This window comes from Larimichthys crocea, chromosome XIII (genome assembly GCF_000972845.2).
Source record: "Larimichthys crocea isolate SSNF chromosome XIII, L_crocea_2.0, whole genome shotgun sequence".
NCBI classification, from domain to species: domain Eukaryota; kingdom Metazoa; phylum Chordata; class Actinopteri; family Sciaenidae; genus Larimichthys; species Larimichthys crocea.
In genome coordinates this window covers 26,560,503-26,580,642 of record NC_040023.1, presented here as the reverse complement: position 1 = coordinate 26,580,642, position 20,140 = coordinate 26,560,503, and the positions used below count along the sequence as shown (strand labels likewise).

Below are 20,140 nucleotides of genomic sequence, written 5' to 3'. Positions count from 1 at the left end.
GAGGCTAAACTGAATTGAATTATAAACACTTCATTTATGGTCTGTAATTGGTTGGCTATTATTGTGGAAGTGTTCAGTCTATAGACCATTCTCCATGGTTACTATTACTGTTAATTGCGACACTGACCTGTTATATAATATGGTATAATTTGATTATGACAATGATATAGTACGGGTGTAAAAGATTATAGGGCACAGTCTGTTAGCAGCACAAATTTATTGTTCAAAAATATCACGAAATATAATATAGAAAATTATCTAAATATGTAGTTAGAAATACATCACACACACACACACACACACACACACACACAAAAAGTACAAGTGAGGATCAGTGAGAATCCTTACCGAGAGACTTTCTAATGCTTTCTTATTCACAGAACAAAAAACAAAACAAAAAGAAATGCAGCATAACATAATAACTTCCTCACACGACACTTTGTGAATCCACTTTATGCTTGAAGAGTAGAGGACACCAGAAATGTGGCTGAAAAGAGGAGAAAAAGAAAAAGAAATGCATTTAAAGCATTACACACAGAGATGAACAGACGTAGCTAGTGATATACAATAATTCATACCTTAAAATATAGCGACTTGAGTGGGCTTGTCCTCTTTTTTAATCTCTTCCTCAGGATTTTGGCATGCAGGTATTCCACTCTCGCCTCGGCAGCCGTGGAGAAGAATCGCTCACAGACCATCAGTCTGAGCTGGGCCACTTTGGAGGCCATCAGAGCCATAACGAACAGGATGAGCAGGATGACAGCCAAAGGAACTATGGAGTTATAGAGCAGCAGCTTGGGTTTAGGAAGGCACCTCTTCTCAAACAGGGTCACAGTGTAGGAAAAGTCTTTTTGATGGTTTTGCTCAGCAAATGGTATACCTATTAAAGTTGCAATCCCCTGAGAAGATAAATGAATAAGTATTTAATAGCTGTCTGACTGGAACAAGTACTGTAAATGTAGAAGTGTATCAATGGATCTTTTACTTACTTTGATGCTCATTAACAGTGGGACATGGAATGGTTCCAGCTCTGACAACTTTGTTGTTACAATGTCAACAAAGTAGTACAATAAGGCGTCCACTGTTATAAACATGACCCAAGATACAAAATGGGAGGCAACCGGAACACCAAATTTCAGGATAGCTTTCCCCTCTTTGGTGGTTGGACTGATGGAGGGGATGGTGGTGTACAGCTTCTCCTCCTCCGCTGTGAGGGGGAGTACGTGAGGCTTTCCTTCCGCCTTCTGCTGTTCGTCAAAACGAACAAACTTGCTGCTTATGAACCTGTTTCTGTATTTCATGTCATTGCAGAATTTTTTTATGTGCAGCGCTATAAACATGGTGAGCACCAGGAAGCTGATGGCAGGAAACATCCTTTCGCTCACAGAGGAGACTGTATTCATTACTGACTGAACATACTTCACTGTTTCATTCAGTTTCTGCTCTGCTTCACTGAGTTTCACCCTGAATTCTTCTGATTCCAATCTAGGTGAAACCTTGAGTTTTGAATCAAGGTTCAAAACCCCTAAGTCTGTAACCCCCTTGAGCATGTTTCCTATCCACTTCAACATGTTTACATAGTTACTGAACGGAGCAACGATAGCCGCTTTCTTGGCCTTCAGGTTGCAAATCAGACTCCTGCTCAGGCCCGTGAGGTTCTCCAAGGTGTTGCGGATATTTCTAAGAACCACTAAACTGGTCCCGGCGGTCAGGAGTAGGTTCCGACTCTTCTTCATGAAAATAGAGATCATGAAAAGAGTCCCAAGGCACCTTACTCTCTTTGACAGGAAGAGGGCAACTGTCAGTAGTGTACCAATGCAGCCAGCGATCCCTCCAGCCACTGCTAGGTCATAGTTCAGTGTGAAGAGGAGGTACAGGAGGAGCAGGGAGCTGAGCAGGAGGCTGGAGAAGCTACAGGTGAGGAGGAGGAGGAGAGTTCTTTGAAAGCCATCCCTTTTTCCAGTGATGAAAACATCCGCAGCCAGATAGCCTGTATCTCTGAGGCTCTGTTTTATTGTAATCCATGAGAGCAGCATCCTGGATATAAGACCACAGTGCAACAGCCACCTTGAAAGAAATAGGTTAAACGAACAGCAACTTTCTGTCAAAATTGAATCTGACAATATGCATTTTGCAAATCATATATGGGAGCGTTAATTTCATGTAAGTAAGAACAAACCTGCCTTATGGAGCTCGACATCTATTCTTGTGCATGTAGTTTGCAGTCTCTTTAAATGCAGCTAAAACAGGAAGTCTTCCTGCCTCCTCAAACCTCAGTCATTCGTCATCTCACAGTCATCCCTATTTTTTTTAAAACAAAAAGCAGAAGTGCTCTGAGACATCTGTGTGAGACTTGACTGTGCTTATGATGTAAAAACCAATTACTCTACCGTATGCCACTAATTTATGAATATAGATTACTCGTGTATACACATAAAGACAATCTAACTACAGCAAACCTGATAAAAGCTCTCAAATGCCTTTTAAGAGACAAAAAGCAGACTCACAGTGCTACGCAAACGTAAGGTTAGGATTTGTAAGATTACTGAATTGCACTATAATATTCAAGGTTGAATTCAGCCGCTTTCAAAGGATTACAATAAAAACTTTGAACAGGGAAAATAATAACTTGATGTTGATATCAGGGTCTTGACGTCAGCAGCCTGTGAGAAGAGTCAGTCAGTTTGTTGGGAGGCCTGTGAAACCGTCACACAACTTAAACAAAGTAGGTGAGAGACTGACGGCTGTTTAGTTTTCATGTACAGTTCAAACATACACATCATTATGTTGTTTTATAATTTTTCTCCACTGTAACAAAAATGGCCTCACATGCTGTATGTCAAACACTGAGTGTTACTTGTTATAAGCCATGCTAGCTGCGTGGCTCCAGGAATGAGTCTGTCAATCTGTCAGTCCACCACTTTGGTCCAGACTGATATATCCCAACAAGTACTGCATGGATTGCTATGAAATAATGTAGACATTTATGTCCCTGTCTGGATGATTGACTGGTGGGTGTTTGATTTGAGCACCCAGGATTCATTCAGCCTGCCTCAGCTTCACTCATGTTCCATGTCTTTGCCCATTTTTTAATTCGCCTGCAGAAGCAGAGCTGCCAAGATGGTGACGACCAGAGCCACCACACTGAGCTTCACAACGGCTCTTCAGAAACCTGTGGGTGACATCATGGATAGATATTTTATACAGTTTATGAACCTGACTTTTCATCTAACGCCATCATCAGGTCAGAGTTTTAAATTTCTCCATAGATGGTTTATAAAATACCCACAAATATAGTGAAATTACCATCAGCCTTAGCTGATTAATTATGGAAATTGTAGGATCCAGCATTTTTTAAACTTTCTGACCCATGCTGGGGACTAAAAATCAAGATTTCTTCATGACGTCTTCTCTACACTTTGAGAAAGTGAAATACTAAATTGCTGGACTGCCCCTTTAAGAGTTTCTATAGAAATCATGTTACACTTGTGTATGTGTGTGTGTGTGTGTGTGTGTCTTATCATCACCCAACACTTGGCATCAGTGTAATATCAATTTTTTATTTTTAATTTGAAAAATAACTTACATAAATCTCTGTACTCAACCATACTTAACCAAGACATAGCCTTGGCATTAACACATTGCACCAAAAAGAGAAAATTAAAAGGCATTCAAAAGGATAAATAACATATGTCTTTGTCATCATGTGAGGCATTTTTCCTGTTCCAGAAGAGTCTATCAATCTATTTATGGTAGCTTGTTTATTCAAATTTTGACATCTAAAGGTATGTACAATGAAAATTAAAATGAAAATATATACTGTAGCTTGTTACAGCGACAAGGTTTTCTTGGACATTAAAACGCTTTATCGTCACATGGAAAAGGAATAATGCCTCAGTTCAATTTCATTCAGACATACTGCAACTATAAGATTCATATACTTCCCAGACATGAGAAGTATTTATAATTACTAAAAATAGAAAATAAAAAATAAACTGGTCTTGGCTTTTAAATAAAACTAACAAAAATATAGTAAATTAATTTCATTTTCATTAAAACAAGAAAAAACATTTTCTGTGGCAATATCCCTAGTTATTTGAACTTGTGATTAGCTCATCTTCACAAACAGTGCCTGTAAAATTGAACCACAGCAACATACATCTCTTGCATGTTTGCTGCCTCTTGATTAGGTATAGACCTCTTGCTGTACCAATACAGATTATTTTTGCATGTTCGTCAACAATACTGAAATAAAATACACTTGCAATCACAACTGTTTCGTCAACCTCCATTAAATATAAAATATTTTCCTTGTCACTTTTTTTTCCTCAAAAACCTGAAAGAAAATATGACCTTGGGGGTGGAATGTTTTTGTTAAAACTTCAATAATTGGCCGTGGAAGACCAAGAACTAATTTGCTGTAGAGTTCAATTTAAGGTGAGGGAGAAAAGTAATGAAGTTGACATGCACTGTACAAGAAACTGCAAAAATTCCAAATATCATCTTTATCAAAACATGCTGAGTTACTGTAAGGTGTGCCCAAGCCATGTTGCAGAAAATCCTTTTCAACATGCTTGTTAAACAAATCAAATCCCAAAATAAAATACATACTGAAACAATACAGAACTGTAAAATAACCAACAGTCCTAAAATCTGGACAATATCAGGGGACTGAACAATGGTAGCAATGAATAGTACAATGAGAAGTACCCTGGGACAAGGAAGAAAGAGAAACATGTACAATTTGCACATAATGTTTATCTTTATAAGGCGTGAGCCTTTTACAATGAAATAAATAATTTACATTTATTTTCATTATCACTTTTTGTCACATAAACATTTTCTGTTAAATAACTCCAAAAGTTTCCTTTAAGTTTCCCTTATCTGCATGTCTGCAAAACACAGACTCATGAATGGTCTAAAGAATGTTAAACAATGTCTTTTTTTTTTTAAATCACGATGTTGCATTCACTCCCCTTGAAAACCATGCACTAGTGAAATTTATCTTTAAAAATAATATAAATTGTTGAAAATGGCTGATCTGTTTTATTTATTTTTCTTCATCTTTTTTGCAAGTTGCAGCCTCAAGAAAATAATTTTCTTTTCTTTTTTTTTTTTTAATTCAGCTAAATTTGTGTCCATGCAAATGAACTAATAAGGAAAAAAAATATTTTTTTCTCATTTCATTTTCATACAATATATCAACAGAGAAATGATGGTAGATTGTACATCTTTTCATGGGGTTTGGATCATTACTGCATATTCTGGAGTGTTGATGGTAGCCACTTCAATATTGCCTCTGATTAACTTTGAAGTCTTTCTGGTGATTTACCAGTACGGTTTGATTCAGCACATAAACCTAGAGTATACGGGGCATTTCTTTTGGGGTTTGGGGGAGTGTGGATACAAGCTGGGACACACCTCACCCAAAGTGATGGTCTCCAAAACTCATCTACACAGCTAGGTCTGTTGGCGTGGCGTGACCAAGCATCTGGTTAGAAACACTGTCACCCCCTTCAGATACAAGTACATTGACATTAAAAGAAAAAAAAAAGAAAACAAAACAACAAAAAAAAGAATCAAAGCAAAACATTTATTTTTCATTCGAAAAGGGCTTCTGTAGAACTCGTTTAGCAGTTCCCAGTACTGACCCCCATGGCTTCGAATTGGATGAAAACCTGGAACTGACGGATTCCTCGTGCTAAGGAGTTCATTCCAGCTTCCTCCAAACAAGAACAACAACACCTGGCATTCCCGGCCGCCAGGCGTTTGCAACACGCTTCGCCATGTGCACAATGTGCGCGACGTTTTTGCTTAAAACACAGGATCACGTTTGCACCCCTAGAAACAGGCTCAGAAGACACAACATCAAGCATGCAGTGTAACCGGGGGGCGTGACCTGTAATCGCAACACTGGCTGCTACAACAACGCTATCAGTCCACACGCTGCTATGATCGAGAGAAACTGTCCAGTGAGGATTGGGAAGCTCTTCTTGTCAGTGGGGCCAGAGTAGGGTCCACCAGTGAGGAGGGAGGGAAGAGCTTGAACCAGCCAATCACCATGTTGGACAGGTCCAACTCATCTAACAGTATCTGAACTGCTCCCATGAATGATTTATGGTCCATACGCCCGTAGTCGCCCCAAACGATGACCTGCAATGACAAGTTTCATACAGTGAGTAAAGAAGTTGTTTTACAGAGACTATAGTTGTTGTGGAGAAATTGCTGAAGTCAAAGGTCAATGGTGAGGTCAGGAAGGAAGAAAGTGTTCAGAAGCCTCTGATGTCTTATGCTGTATTATTTATTGATGCTTGGCCAAGGAGAATTAGAGACACTCTCATGGTGCATCAGAAGTGCCTGAGTCGGTCTCACATTCTGCCCAACTCATCCTGGTGGATCGACTTTAAACCCAAAGATAACACCACAAATACTATATGTCCAGAATTAGTCAAAGAGAATGTTTTTACCCATGGAGGTTTATTGTCAGCATATTCTAGTCTGGAGACACAGATGTCTGTTTACGCAGATTGGAACGGCAACGGCAGCTATCTATTATGTCTAGAAAGGCAGCAACAGGTCTCTTTGACCCTGGCCACCACAGTGTTGAGATAGACTGGCACCTAGTCAAAGCCAAACAATTAATACTGCCGAGGACCTCAAGGCCCACATGTGACCTTGTGTAACTTAAGGATAGAAAATTCCATAACGGTGACTGATTTAATTACTGTGACACCTTTCTTACCTGTAAAACCTTCCCTCCCGGACTCTCCTCAAACGGCAGTTGCTGCTGGTAAAGAGGATCCAAGGTTTTTCTTGCTACTTTTGTTTTCTTTTTGGCTATGCAGACTCCGTTTTCCAAAAGGTAGACCTTTACATATGGTGCTGAGAAGAGAATTGAGGCGAGAAAATGTTACATTATGCATAACCTCTTGTTCTTATCCCACAGAAACCTGCTTCATATGTTTTCATCATCATATATCAACAGTAATGTAGAATCTTTAAGACAAGTGGGCTAACTGCCTGTGATAATGAGAGCTTAAATTACCTGGCAGTGCCTTGGAACCTGGTTTTCCCACAAGGCCACGAGCTCTGATGATCTCCACCTCCAGTGCTCCTTTCTTCTCCACCATGCCGATCTGGATGTCACCTGAATATCAAAAATAGCAAACCATTAGCACAGTACTGACTTGATATTTATCAGTATATAAAGAATCTAAAAATCTATGCTTCACAACCTCTTACTAATGTTTTCAGTCCTAATTGCAAAGATCTATGTCAAGAATTACCAAACTACCATGTGAATGTATTATAGAATGGGACTCTATGGGTGCTCACCCATCGGTGGAGTAGCCAACGTCTGTCGTCCGACGAGCTGGGCGGGTCCAAGACCATCAAGGAAGTCACTGAACTGGGCATCTGAGGAGAGTCTCACACCGGGGAAGATGAGACTAAAACAGAGAAAGACACACAGGTTACCATGGAGATGAAAGGTACAGTTCTGTTGACAGAAGACAAAGCTTTATATTAAATGTCACAAGGATTATGAAGAAATAAAAGGATCAGTTTGAGTTTAGATTGTTTGCTGTGTATGCATGTTCATCAGAGTTCTTGTCTCCTTACTTTCCCTCGGAGCTGTAGCTGTTCATGCTGCCGTCTGTAGACTCTCGGCTGGCCTGCCGAGTCATCCTGCTCCTCATCTCCACCGCCAGGCCCGTCTCTGTGCTCCTCTGGATCGTGCTGCGTAACTTTTTACCTCCCGCTTCTGCACGTGGAACAACACACGCAAAAGAAAGAGAGATGGAGAGAGAGGAAGAGTGATAAAGACTGTCAGTCCATGACACTGAATCATTTGGTGACTCAAGCAGCGAGTTGCCTTCACATGGATTATCACCGACAGACTGTCATTGGCTCATAGAAAATTCATTCCAGAGGCAAAACAAAACAACAAAGACAACTCTGAATGAAAATGAATCACTATGCAAAGACATGGATAGCTCAGTCTCAATGTGTCAAAGGATCATTGCATTTTCACTGTGACAATCAAATAAGGTCACTTCAACAAGCTCTACAGAATGATGGCTCTTTGTGTATCTGTTGAACAGAACAGCATGCACAGCCCTCCTCTGCTCTGTGCTACTAACTCCTCACGGGGGTCTTATGGGAGCCATAGTGAGTACATGCTTCACCTATAAACATCCAGCGTCTGCCCCCCATCTTGACTGATCCAAGACGACAGCTGACTTGCCCTATTAGCAACTGCTGCTGCTCATCCTCACCCAGCTTCTCGTCTGTGAGGACACGTGGTTGTTCCCATAGCACACGTACACATACCTACACATAGACACACGCCTGGCAACCAACACACACGTGCAGCATCGCCCCTTTCATTTTATATGCCATTAAGAGGCTTGCAAATTCTCCTTCACTCAGCATCACAGAGTCATCGCAGAACACAGCACAGATGCTCGGGAGCTTAAAATTGAACAACATTAGATTTGTTTTAGACATTTAGCTCTGTCAAACTGGAATGTTAGTGCCTGAAACATATCTAGAATCTCTAAGTTTCAACATGAAATTGTGCATGGCTATGGTCATCCAAGCCTTACTAAATGTTGTTGCACATTTTTTTCTTATCTGTAATCAAATGATTGTGAAATTACTGCATCACATTATTTCCCAAAGGTCAGATAATCACTGCAAAGCCAGGCCAAAGTAATAACACTGAGTTACGGTTAGCATGGTATTTCCAACCCCTAGCTGCAAAGTGATGAAACAATCTGCACAGACCTGAATAAAACTTTCACTTAATAATTTGTAGGTATGTTATGGATGAATCTAGACTACAGGATTTCTAATCCAGCCTCATCAGGGGCCCTTTGGGGCTTTCTGTCTTCACTCCCCCTCCTCTTTCCTGCCTCGCCTCATCAGAGCAGGCGCTGAGGAGGACGGAAATGGTCCTGTATCCTATCTCACGCATGCATAAACAGACATGAAGCCTTTCAGCCTTGAAATCTCAGTTATTCAGCTGGCTTCTGCCTCTTCTTTCTGCTCTTCAAGCGTTACAATAGGAGTGGAAGTCACAGAGGTCGTCTCTGACGTCTGCAGCTCACAGACCTTTTCTGCCAATCAGCAGCCAGTTGAATGTTATCAATCAACCTTTAAAAAAAGACACCATTTCAAGATTTCAGATTTTCTGCTTTGTGGCAAAAAAAAAGATGCTTATGTTAACATTTATGCTGCTTATTAAAATCACAAGTCCTTACTACCGTCCTTAATATTATAACAATGAACGGATGCTTCATGTGAAGTACTACAATTAATGTTGATTTTTATTAGACTGATCCACGAACACACCATGACAAACCACTTAAAATTCCCGTTCATACATACATTCATTCACACACGTGTTTTTAATTAAAGACACAACTGCATCTAAAGCAGAGGCAGACGAGGTAAACGTGTCAGAGACAGGAGGATTATCAACACTATTTCGAGAATGTGGCAGCCAAGCACTTTTGTAAAGTATCTGTCGAGCATGAAGCAGCAGTGGCCTAAAAGTTCGACAAACTGGCTCGTCACCAGGTCACTGCCCTCAAATCTCGGCCCTGCCAGATTGGAGCTGCTTGGCGGCCAACAGTGGAAGTGTGAGCACAAGTGTGTGTGAAGCAGTGGCTAAAAAAAGCTGGTGTAATCAGGCAAAAATATGTAGATAAGTAGATGTATAAAGGAGCAAATCTACTGCATTGTAAATCCATGACCTATTCTCTTTCTCTGTCACAAGAACAGGGACAGATAAGAGCATCTTAGGAGGCATAAATACAAACACAAAGAGGAGGCGTCATCACTACTGTTGAGGAAATCTGAAGCGACAGTCAAAGAACAATGTTGTTATCCTAAGCAAAATAAACACTACCACCCACCAGAAACAATGATTCATTCCAGTTACTAAATCCTTTGTTTTCATTCCTGGGGTCAGATTTAAAATCATCACAGGATGAGGTTTCGGACAGACACATTGATAGTCTAGATGAGGAAATGATGACTGTTGAGGCATCAATATCAAATTTGTATTTATAGTATCACATGTATCAGAGAACATACAGCTCTTATTATCTTTATTAAAGTAATTACATCCCTCAACCTGTCCCAATCAATAAGTCTACATCTTCCCAGTAATCCTCTCATCCATCTCTACTCCTCAGTTTAAACTGCATTGCTGCCCCCCAGCCAGCTGCTGCTGCTGCTGCTGTGACACTTCCCTGGAAGTCATCTTACCTCCGTCCTCCTCATCGAAGGAGTTCATGCAGGGGAAATAGACAGCCAGCGCTTCAAATGACGCAGACAGGCTCATCTTGCTCTGGGAGCGCTGGATACGCATCCCAGGAGCTGCTGCAGAGGTATCGTGCCCCTGCCTGCCCATGGTGACCGGCGGCTGTCCTTCTCAATGCAGTGAATCGGATGCACTACACGTCGAGCTGATCTCACTGGTAAAGGTTTTGAAATGAACTCAAATCTAAATCTGTATGATGAATTCCTAAGCCCAGTAGTAGTAGACTCTCGGCTGTAGGCAGTCAGGTCTGTGCTTCTATCTAGTCTGTCCTGAGATGCTCTGTCGACTGCATCTTAGGGAGAGAGCTTCAGAAAAAATGTTGCTTCAGTGGCAGTCTTGTGCTGTCTGAGTCTGACGTTCCTGCTGCACCTCTTTCTTCAGGGGGGGAGGGGAGAGAGCTGCATCATGCTCCACCAATCAGGGAGCCAGGCTGCTCAGGCGCACCTCGGCTGGCTCTGCGGGTGAGCAAGCTCTACCCAGAGATACTGAGCCCCCCTCCCCAGTCTGTTTCTCACTAAATTTTCTTTAACCTTATCATTTGCTTTCTGTTTTCTCCCTCAGCTTGCTGATGTGTTTCTTTTGTGCTATTCATCACTGTTATTTTCCTTTTCTCCCCATCCCCTGTCCCCCTCCCCTTTTACCATCTTATCCACAGAGGCCAGTGAAAACAAGCTGTCATTAGGTCTGCCAGCAGCCCTGCTCCTCTGTGAGAGGGTTTCAGCCACATGGCAATCACTCAAAGTTCACGTGCCAAACTGTGCTACTTTATTTTTCTCTCATCCAGAACTACCAAAACACAGCTGTGCTGAGTTGGGAGGAATTCACTTTTGTTTTTGCTGGCTGTTTTCATTGTTGAACAGAGAAATCGAGTGGTTGATCATATTCACATACTCAACCTGAAAACTTCATCTATCTTCCTTCTACAGCCTCGATGACACTGTGTTGAGTTGTGTATCAATCAGAAACCACACTGTCAAACAATGAGTGAAGCTCTTTGTTTGAATTAGGGTCAAACTTAACTAAACATGGACCTTTTTTTTTTACTCTATTTCTGCCATTTGTAGACAACCAAGTCCAGCCTATTTAAACAGTCTAAAGCAGAAAGACACAACAGTGGTGCTAAGAGGAAAGATTTCTTCATAGGTGGTCTGTGAAATACTGATAAATCTATACTGGCATGTGAAGTGAATGTACGGCTTTAAACTAAACTTCAGCCCCCCTGCTCAATGTCACAACTAAAGCTTGCTTAAAAAAATAAGTGAAACTGTTCTGGTTTGACACATTAACAGAGAACCAACTGTGGTGTGACTGAAGATGCATTTGGCAGAATCGGCACAGGACAAGACAATTATGGTACCTCTCTGCACCATCATAAATATAGCAAGCTCCCTGTAGTGTTAAAGCTGAGGCAAAAGTTCCACTCTAAGAGACACTGCAACCTACTTATATAAAGAAGCCTCTTAATTCATGGCATCCCACTTACAGGTTTCATCTAGGTCAGCACAGTCAACGAAAACACTTCACATTTACAGCTAAGGGGAATTTAGACAAACACATAGTTACAATAAACCAGCTGGGTCATTAATGGGTCCTCTAAGAGTCTTTGTTCAAGGATATCATTTAAGAATGAGACAGTGCCATTAACCTACTAATTGTGTGTATTTTAATGGATCAAAACACTGTTCATTTTAAATTCAAGTTCTCTCTTTCCCAAGCAGTAACCTCCATGACTGTGAAATTAATCCAACGTGGAAGTGCTGCAGTTCCTTGAATGTCCTCTTGAGGCGGGCTACAAATTATCTGTCAAACTTCACAGCAGAAATAAACAAGTTTACAGCCTGTACAAAAACAGTTTTGGTCTCTGCACTGTACAGTGGTGGGATTTTTTTTTTATAACTCACCCATTCATATTATATTAGGCATAAAATTATGCATAATTAAGAGCGTGGCTGCGTTGATTGACAGGTAGAGGCCGTTACAAGTGACTGGTTTGAGCATGCAGACGTCATTCATCCCGCCTCAGCTACACCCACACGTCACACCTTCTAATGAATAAGACCAGTTCTAAGTCTTTTATTGGACACAGCCTTCTGCCTAATGATTCCTTGTTAAATCCTAAATATCATTAGAATTAAATTGGTTAATGCTGCAGGGTAGCACAAAGCCAGTCTACAACATGGTGTACTTACAGTAGCTAACTAAGTTCATTAAAAGACAAGACCTGACTTTTTTCATGTATTTTCCCATGAATGGATTTGGAGGGAAAGACATTACATTACAACGACTGCTTGGCTAAAATTATATCCTGAAATACGCTAGAAAATAACTATTTATTTCTTCCCCGTCTAAATTACAGCGAATGCGTCATTGCACGCGTGGCAACAAAACGTTTGGCACGTGTTACCTGTTTCTAACATCGCAGCTTTGGCACCGTTTATTCTTACCCATCCACCCACTGCAAAATGACGGAGAGAAAGAAAGAGGCACCTCAACAGTTTTCACTGTTGTACACCCACTACACCTGACACACCACACCTGAAGAAAACAAAGGGTTGATTAGAGTTCTTGAAAATCTATTAAATACTGCACGTGTGTGTGTTCAAGGGCGCTGTACCTCACATAAGTAAAAGCTATAAGGTAAATTTCATCTGCCGGATAATACTCAAGATTAACAAGATCAAAACTGTGTTAGAAAAAAAATTCCAGGTTTCTTCATAAGTGTATGACAGTTAATTACTGTACTTGAAACATCTCTTAATATAAAATGTGTCACTCAAGTTACAAAGAACAGGTTGTTTATTTGATTACTACTGAGATGAATAATGCTTTACGCAAAGTTCATCAGAAAGTCTTCTTAAAATAATAATAACAACGATGGGGGATCTCCAAATTAGGCCATGAGTGTTTTTACTGATTTCACAACAGTATGACTCGTACAGATTAACATTAAAACACACTGTCCAACATATCTGGTCTCACTCTACTAACTATGACTAATCTACATGTGACTATAAGACTGAAACTCACCAGTACCTCAGACAGCAGGAATGTGAAGAATCTTACCAATTCTACTAGAACAACAAAAGAGTGTAATATCCCAGAAGTCATATGTAAGCTTCGTCTAGCAGGCGGCAGAGATCACACCTGGAAGTCTTTCTGATTGATGAAGCCGGGCCAGGCCAAGCGTCAGAGAGCGACTCTGGCCCTACAAACTGTAAACACAGCTTAATGGAGGGCTCTAACCCGGGTACTCACATGCACAGATGTAGGCAAACACACACATATGAGCACACACACCGGGTTACACACTAGCACATGCACAAAGATAGTGAAACACACTCTCTCTTCTCAGTTTACATTCCCTGCTGCCTACCTTGACGCAGGCCAGTCCTGCAGTCTGGAAGTGCTGTTTCCCGCTTTGTGTCTGACTCAAATATGAGCAGCAATGAATGGGCGCTTCATGTAAAGTTTCATTGGCTTAAATTACAAAATACGGTATGATATCAAGTTTGAATTTCAATCTCACTTTACAGCACATTAAAGCTGCATTTTTAGATTTTCAGCTGCTGAATATGAGACACAATAACAATAAGGACACATTAGAGCAAGACATACAGTTGTGCAAACTAATATGTTACCAAAAAGTTTTACAATTTACACTTCCAGCACAAATGCTTTTTTAGCTTGATCTTTTTGGTCCAACTCCAAAGAAAAATAAAACATACTAGGGTCTTCGTGGGTTTTGGGTTCCACTTTCTTCACTGGCTAGTTGCTACCTTTGTCTGTATAAAGAAGTCCAGGTCTTTGCTAGACAATATTGCTGGGAAATGCTGTGTGTGGACGTTAATAGGAGCAGTAAGACTCGTAAAACAGTGAGCTGAGTTGGGTGCTAATTCTCTGTTTGTCACAACATGCAGCATCTTCACTCTTTAGACATCTTTAGTAATATAAAATAAAATAACTTTAAATCAGGTAATGCAATTCAAAGTACAGGCGTTATAGGAGAATGACTCCAGGTGATTTAACTGCTCACGTTTCATATATAATTTCATATATAATGAAAGACTTCACACCCAAACATGTACACAAACTATGTCCTGCCATTCTCTTCACACATCCACTGAAAAGGTTCACACTTTCGGTGGAAGGTGTGAGGTAATATTTGAAACGAGAAATGCAGGAGGTGTAGCAGTTGGAACAGTCTGTCCCCTGGCTGCCTCCCTCTACTCGGTGGTGCAAACACTGAAAGTCTAACAGATGGAGCGAGAGAAAGGGGATTGAAATATTGCCAAACCTGATATCTGTATATGAAAAATCCCAATAAACACTGTTGACATCACTCCAGCTGATTTTACAATCACAACAAACTAGTGTGATATGTAAAGATTTTTCTTGCGTGCAAAAATTGCAACACAAACCAAGACAGGGTTACTTCTCACACTGAAAGAGGAAATAAGAACCTGTGTTTTTTTTAACCATTTCTATGAAGAGCAGAAACATCACGCTCACACTCTAGTTTATGACTAAACTGACCACAGTATTTCTCTGTGTGCATGTCTCTTCGGGCTTCCTGTTTGACTGACAGATACAGAGTGGTGCTGTCAGCCTTATAAAGACAAAACAATCACAAGAGGAAGTCATATTTTTAGTAGCAGTTAAAATCTAAAAATGCAGGCTGGAAGTTCATTTTTAGCCCAGTTCAGAGGCGAGGCAAAAATGTGGTGTACTGAAATGTGGCTCTAAACTGTGTCCAAGCCTCAGAATCAGGCAAAAAAGACATATGGCTGTGGAGCATGAGCCACACTGCAGGCAAAAACACTGAGCAGCTGGTGGACCGTGGCAAGGTTTAGAAGATGAATCAACAGCATTTAAGCTGAGCTCATGAAGACGGATAATTGTAGTCTTTTTAGTACTAAACTCTAATTGTCCTTAACCCTTAACGTGGTGTGCTAAAATTCATGTCAGCTGTAATGAATTTCAGTAGTTTGAAGCTTCATGGTTTGTGCTAAATCGAATATCTGTCAGAATCATGATCATGAACTTTAACACAGTGCTAAAAGAAAATAACAAAGAGGATGTTGTGTACTCAAGAGTTAATCTATTAAAGTACACCTTCCTTTTAATAGCAACTGTAAAGCAATAGGGTCAAGTGGGATGTGTCCACTGCATTTCCATAGCCATCTGGGATACTGTACATGGACACCCAGGGTTAATGTGAATACATGATTAAATGCTCCTGCATAATTACTCTAAAATAGAAAAACATCTTCAAAACAAGAACATTGGTTAATTTCCTGGAGAACACAAAGTACACTGTCTCCTCGGAGAGAAACCATGTCCTGCTCTCAGTGTGAAAACAATTTAGTCAAGCAGCTCAACAATGATATTCACATCACAGCTTGTGAATAAACATACAGTTAGCAGTGATTCTTATACAAGACTGTTGAATATATTCTTATTGAGCGAGTACTTACTCTTAAGACATGCTTGTGATTTTAATACATGAAAACATGTTTATGCGCAACAAAGAATGAATAGAGGGCAAAATTATGAAAATATATAGAAGGAACTTGATTTGAAATAACAATAAGCATACTGTTGTCTTTAGTACCTGTCAGCCCCTGCCTATGAAGCCTGACAGTGAAATATTACAGATGCATCAAGAGCAAAAGCTTGCCCATTACCTACAGTAACTCCACTTTCATTTAATTGGAAGGCTTTAAAGTTTAAACCATCTACATGAAAACAAAATGCAGCACAAAAAAATTGTATTGTGTTAATTGCTGACCTAGTGTGTTTAGGTTTTGCTTCAGAGTACCTCGGGGAAAATCTACAGTAACCATAGAAACAGAAACCCTATGCCACAGAATGCTTACATGACAGTTTGGTGCATGCTGTAGCATCCTACAGTGGACTTTAAGTTTGAATGTTTTTTGTTCTGCTGGGCCTTTTCAGGGTTGTGTAATGACTGGACCAGAACACACAGACACTTCATCAAAGTGATTACTGTGTAGTAGGGCTGGCCCTGGTAGATGAACAGAGATGTCAGACGGCTTAGGCCATTACAAGAAAATGGCAAATGCCAGTCCACGGTTTATCAGTTAACATCACAATATAATGGCGGGATACAACAACCAATTTTGGAAAACTGCTGCATTCAATTGTAGTGGGAGAAAATAAAAAAACCCAAAACAGCTACAGCTGTAAATGCAGGTGACATAATTTGGGTGTTTTGGGGTTAATCAGTATAAAGTTTAGATAATGGTTTCATCTATCCATAGTTATTAATGAGATGAGCACTGTCAGCTAGATAACGTTGCTTCATGTCTGGAAAAATCATTCAGGAATGGTCCATGATGCATCGAGGTGAAAAGAGATCCTGGCAGTATTACATCTGTTGGAAAACTTGAAGACAGATGTGAACACAGTGCAGGATGTTAGGGGACCATGGTTATATCATAGAAACGAGACGTCATAAAGATTTTCTATATTCTTACAATCATGATGCATCCTGGCTCTATTACAATGCAATCCAATCCATTGACAGCATTTGAAACTTCACTGCTCCTGCAGTGCATTGACACATATTTAGGTCTCTAAACTGAAAGCTCAGACTGATTAACAACTACAAGTTCTTTAAAGAAATGTTGTAATAGAGAAGGAGTGAAAAAGACAGAAAGGAAAAGATACTGTTAATGAGCTGGACCAAATAAAAGACAGAAAAGAAGGTGAAACAAGAAAGTGAAGAAAAAATAGAGAATGGATATGAAGATGGCGATACACAAACATCAGTTAGATGGGAATAAGAGAATAAATGAGGTAGAAAGAGGGTCGGGGATAAAGCAGCGGGGCAGCAGTGTCCCTCAGCCTCGGTTGTACCTGTGCTGCTGTGTTCCTTTCATGCATCATCCTGAGAGCAGCATGTCTGCTCCGGCCCCTGAGGAGATTAATTAGCAGCCTCAGCTAGTGGAGGGACTGCTGAGATAGGCACCAACTCAACTCAGAAGATAAATTACCTCAGCTGAAAGCTCAAAGTTCAGCTATTTTACTACATACAAAACAGTCTGTCTGAGGTCCACAGCTATGTCAGTATCTGGTGTAGGTGAAAGAGGAGTGGAAACAGAGCAGCCAATGTATTGTTCTCTCTTCTGTATACATTTGGCTATTCTGGGAATAATGAGTTAGGTGGCATACATAACTCTTTAACTTTAAAGTTTTAAATTTAGCACGAGCACACATTTGACAAGTTGCTTACGGGTTACAGCCAGTGTTATGGCAACCTGCATCACCTGCAGAAAAATGTATGAAACTAAATTAATGACGTGTCATATTTTAATCCCTCTCTTACAGATACATTTTCAGCGGGGAGAAAGTGTCGCATATGGTCCAACTAGTGAGTTTCTTTCAGGGTCAGGTAAAGCAAAGTAGGACGTAAGAAGAATCACACTAGAATATTCGAGGCTGCACCCAGGGATACAGGAAACTAGATGTAACTGACAATGTGTTATGCCACATGTTCAGAATCCTCCCCACTGATTATGTCCTTTTCTTATTTCTATACCACTGCGGGCAGCCTCACTCGTTTTTGCCTATTAAGGCCCAATTTCCTGTATTTCCTGCACTGTTCACCTACCCAGCTTTAATAGTCAGGGGCTGTTGCTGTGCTGTACAGCTTGCTGTTGATTATGTTTCTGGGGTGCCATCAGGACTCTTAAGCAGAAGCCATTATGGGGCAAAATTACTGAGATGGATTATCAGGTAGAATTACCTAGCTGTGTTGTAGAAAAAGTAGAAAAGATTGCTTTATAATTCTGCCATGGTGTAAAAGATAGCCCACCCATTTCTTTTCAATTCAATGCTTCATTAGACTGAGAGAGAGTTGCCTTTAAGATATGTGTATTAGATATGTATATTGTTCATAAAAAGGAACAAATAATCCTGAATAGTTCATACAGTATGAAGCACAGTGTCTATGCAGTGCAAGCCGGAACTTCATCTGAGCACTTAAAAAGCAATTCGCTCTCTGCATTGTGACTCCAAAACACTGGCAGCATTCAAAGATTCACTTTGTCCTGAGCAATCACTAATCACTAATGCTTTAGGCGAAATATGCATTTACTGTATTGATATTACAGTAAGAATGAACATGTTTTTTCGTGTTGTAAAATGTTGAAAGTAACCAATATCATGTGTGATGCCCTATGTGGCATCCTGAGTGTGTTCCTTCCTCCTCCTCTCCTGGGTGCGGTCTATATCTTTCTCCTCCTTTTCTCTGGGTGTGGTTTCTGTTTGCAGGTGTTTTCCATGAATTACTTAGGGTATTTATATCATTGCAGGCTGGTACTCATTCTCTTCTCTGATCTCTCTCTGGCTGTGCCCTGTTCTGGGCTCTTCTGTTCCTAGTCAGGTTTAGTTTGGTTTGGTTTAGTTCAGTTTGATATTTTTGGTTGTCCTTTGCTTTTGTTTCACACTACCAACACATGCACACTTGTCACTCATACACACCCTACACCACTGATACCACTGCTTCTACACACTCCATAACTTTAAATCCTTTATGATTGTTTAATTTGGTTTAATTTGATTCAATAAAGTATTGTTTAAAGAAACGTACATGGTGTGAACTCCCTTTTTGCCATGACTCTCAGAGCCAGATCATAACACATGTTTGTTTAAAAGGAATAACCATTAAGCAGCTTTACGCAACAAACATAAGACTGCGCTACAGTCAGTAATGATTCACAGTAAATACTGAACTAAAAATGTGACCAGCAGGTCAAACTGCTGACAACATCTTCATCAGCATACTTTTATGACAGCCTCCCCAATGAGAATATGAAGCGCAGCTAGTCAATGCACTGAAATTAATAGACAGAGGAAAACAGGCCTCTTTTTCAGATGCCAATCAGAAGGCAGAAAAATATGAAGAAATGCACAGATTAATGCATGGAGATGGATTTTCAATAAGCTTGCAGGATTTGACTGTGTGCTTTCAGCTGACTCAGACTGTGTAGCAGCAGTTTGGTTGGGGGGTATTGGAAATAAAGTGGCTCTCTATTGAGCTTAAAACATAATGTACCAGGGACCACAGGACTGCTGACTGCTGGATGGGACAACAGAGCATGTTGTAATAAATCAACTTGACGTTTCAGCTTGCTCATGATGGCCAGTGTGACACCAATAAAGCCCATAAACGACCACATGCATACACTTGATATTATTTTTCTGAATATGTTCAAGCCAAGATCATAGCTGGTATGAGCTCTCAGCTGGACTCCACAGTGAAACATTTCTGTTGCTCAGCAACACACATATTGCTAATTTAATTTCCTCTCAGAAAGGTAATTATCTTTAGAAAGATACAATTATTAGATCTTCAATTGGTTGCTTTCTTCATCACAGGTGTGCTTATTGTGATTTGCCTCGTGCTGAACTGTCTCAAACAGCATCCTGTTTCTTTGTGTATGATTAATTAAAGCCATGTGAAGTCAATAATAAATTAGTTTAGCAAGTCTTCATTCTCCATCCATGGAACATCTCCTCTCCTGCCATCTTTTGCTGTTCAATGCTAGATTTTCATCAGACACTGTTACCTGCTGGATGCTACGCTGAATGCTCAGGATAAAATGTAAATTGTGCTCTCTCTACTCCATTGTTAGCTCCACACTGCCCCCCTGCACTCAGGTCTCAGGTCCTATTCTGGAATTATAGACACAAAGTAAGCCTTCAGTGCAGTTAGCACTACTGTATGAGACAGATGTGACTGTTCTTACAACCTAAAAAAAAAAATTTCAGACATGGTCAGAAGTG

The 20,140-nt window shown here is 40.3% G+C and overlaps 2 protein-coding genes across 38 annotated transcripts in view; both read right to left on the bottom strand.

Moving 5' to 3' along the window:
- Positions 1–288: 288 nt before the first annotated feature.
- Positions 289–2,871, bottom strand: dcstamp (dendrocyte expressed seven transmembrane protein). Its single transcript, XM_010736967.3, has 4 exons — positions 2,858–2,871; positions 990–1,911; positions 579–899; positions 289–487 (listed from the first exon to the last, which is right to left on the bottom strand). Exons 1-4 carry the CDS (start codon positions 2,869–2,871, stop codon positions 428–430), a joined length of 1,317 nt encoding a protein of 438 aa, XP_010735269.1. The 3' UTR covers positions 289–427.
- A 668-nt stretch (positions 2,872–3,539) lies between these two features.
- Positions 3,540–20,140, bottom strand: part of rims2a (regulating synaptic membrane exocytosis 2a) — a 137,347-nt gene continuing 120,746 nt past the window's right edge. For 36 of the 37 annotated variants that reach the window (XM_019256581.2, XM_019256578.2, XM_019256580.2 and 33 more), the window contains 5 exons: positions 7,621–7,762; positions 7,336–7,448; positions 7,046–7,147; positions 6,743–6,882; positions 3,540–6,153 (listed from right to left, as the gene is read on the bottom strand). In XM_019256581.2, the coding sequence (XP_019112126.2) occupies positions 5,950–6,153; positions 6,743–6,882; positions 7,046–7,147; positions 7,336–7,448; positions 7,621–7,762 (701 nt within the window). In that variant the 3' untranslated portion in view covers positions 3,540–5,949. Of the gene's footprint in view, positions 6,154–6,742; positions 6,883–7,045; positions 7,148–7,335; positions 7,449–7,620; positions 7,763–10,275; positions 11,103–20,140 lie in introns of those variants that run through there. The other variant, XM_019256589.2, reaches the window with a different exon arrangement.

What these genes read in the sequence shown, in the direction of transcription:
- dcstamp (XM_010736967.3), bottom strand. An exon ending in CACTGTTAATGAGCATCAAA is followed by an intron (nt 900 to 989) that starts GTAAGTAAAAGA and finishes TTATCTTCTCAG; the next exon opens with GGGATTGCAACTTTAATAGG. An exon ending in TCAAGTCGCTATATTTTAAG is followed by an intron (nt 488 to 578) that starts GTATGAATTATT and finishes TCCTCTTTTCAG; the next exon opens with CCACATTTCTGGTGTCCTCT.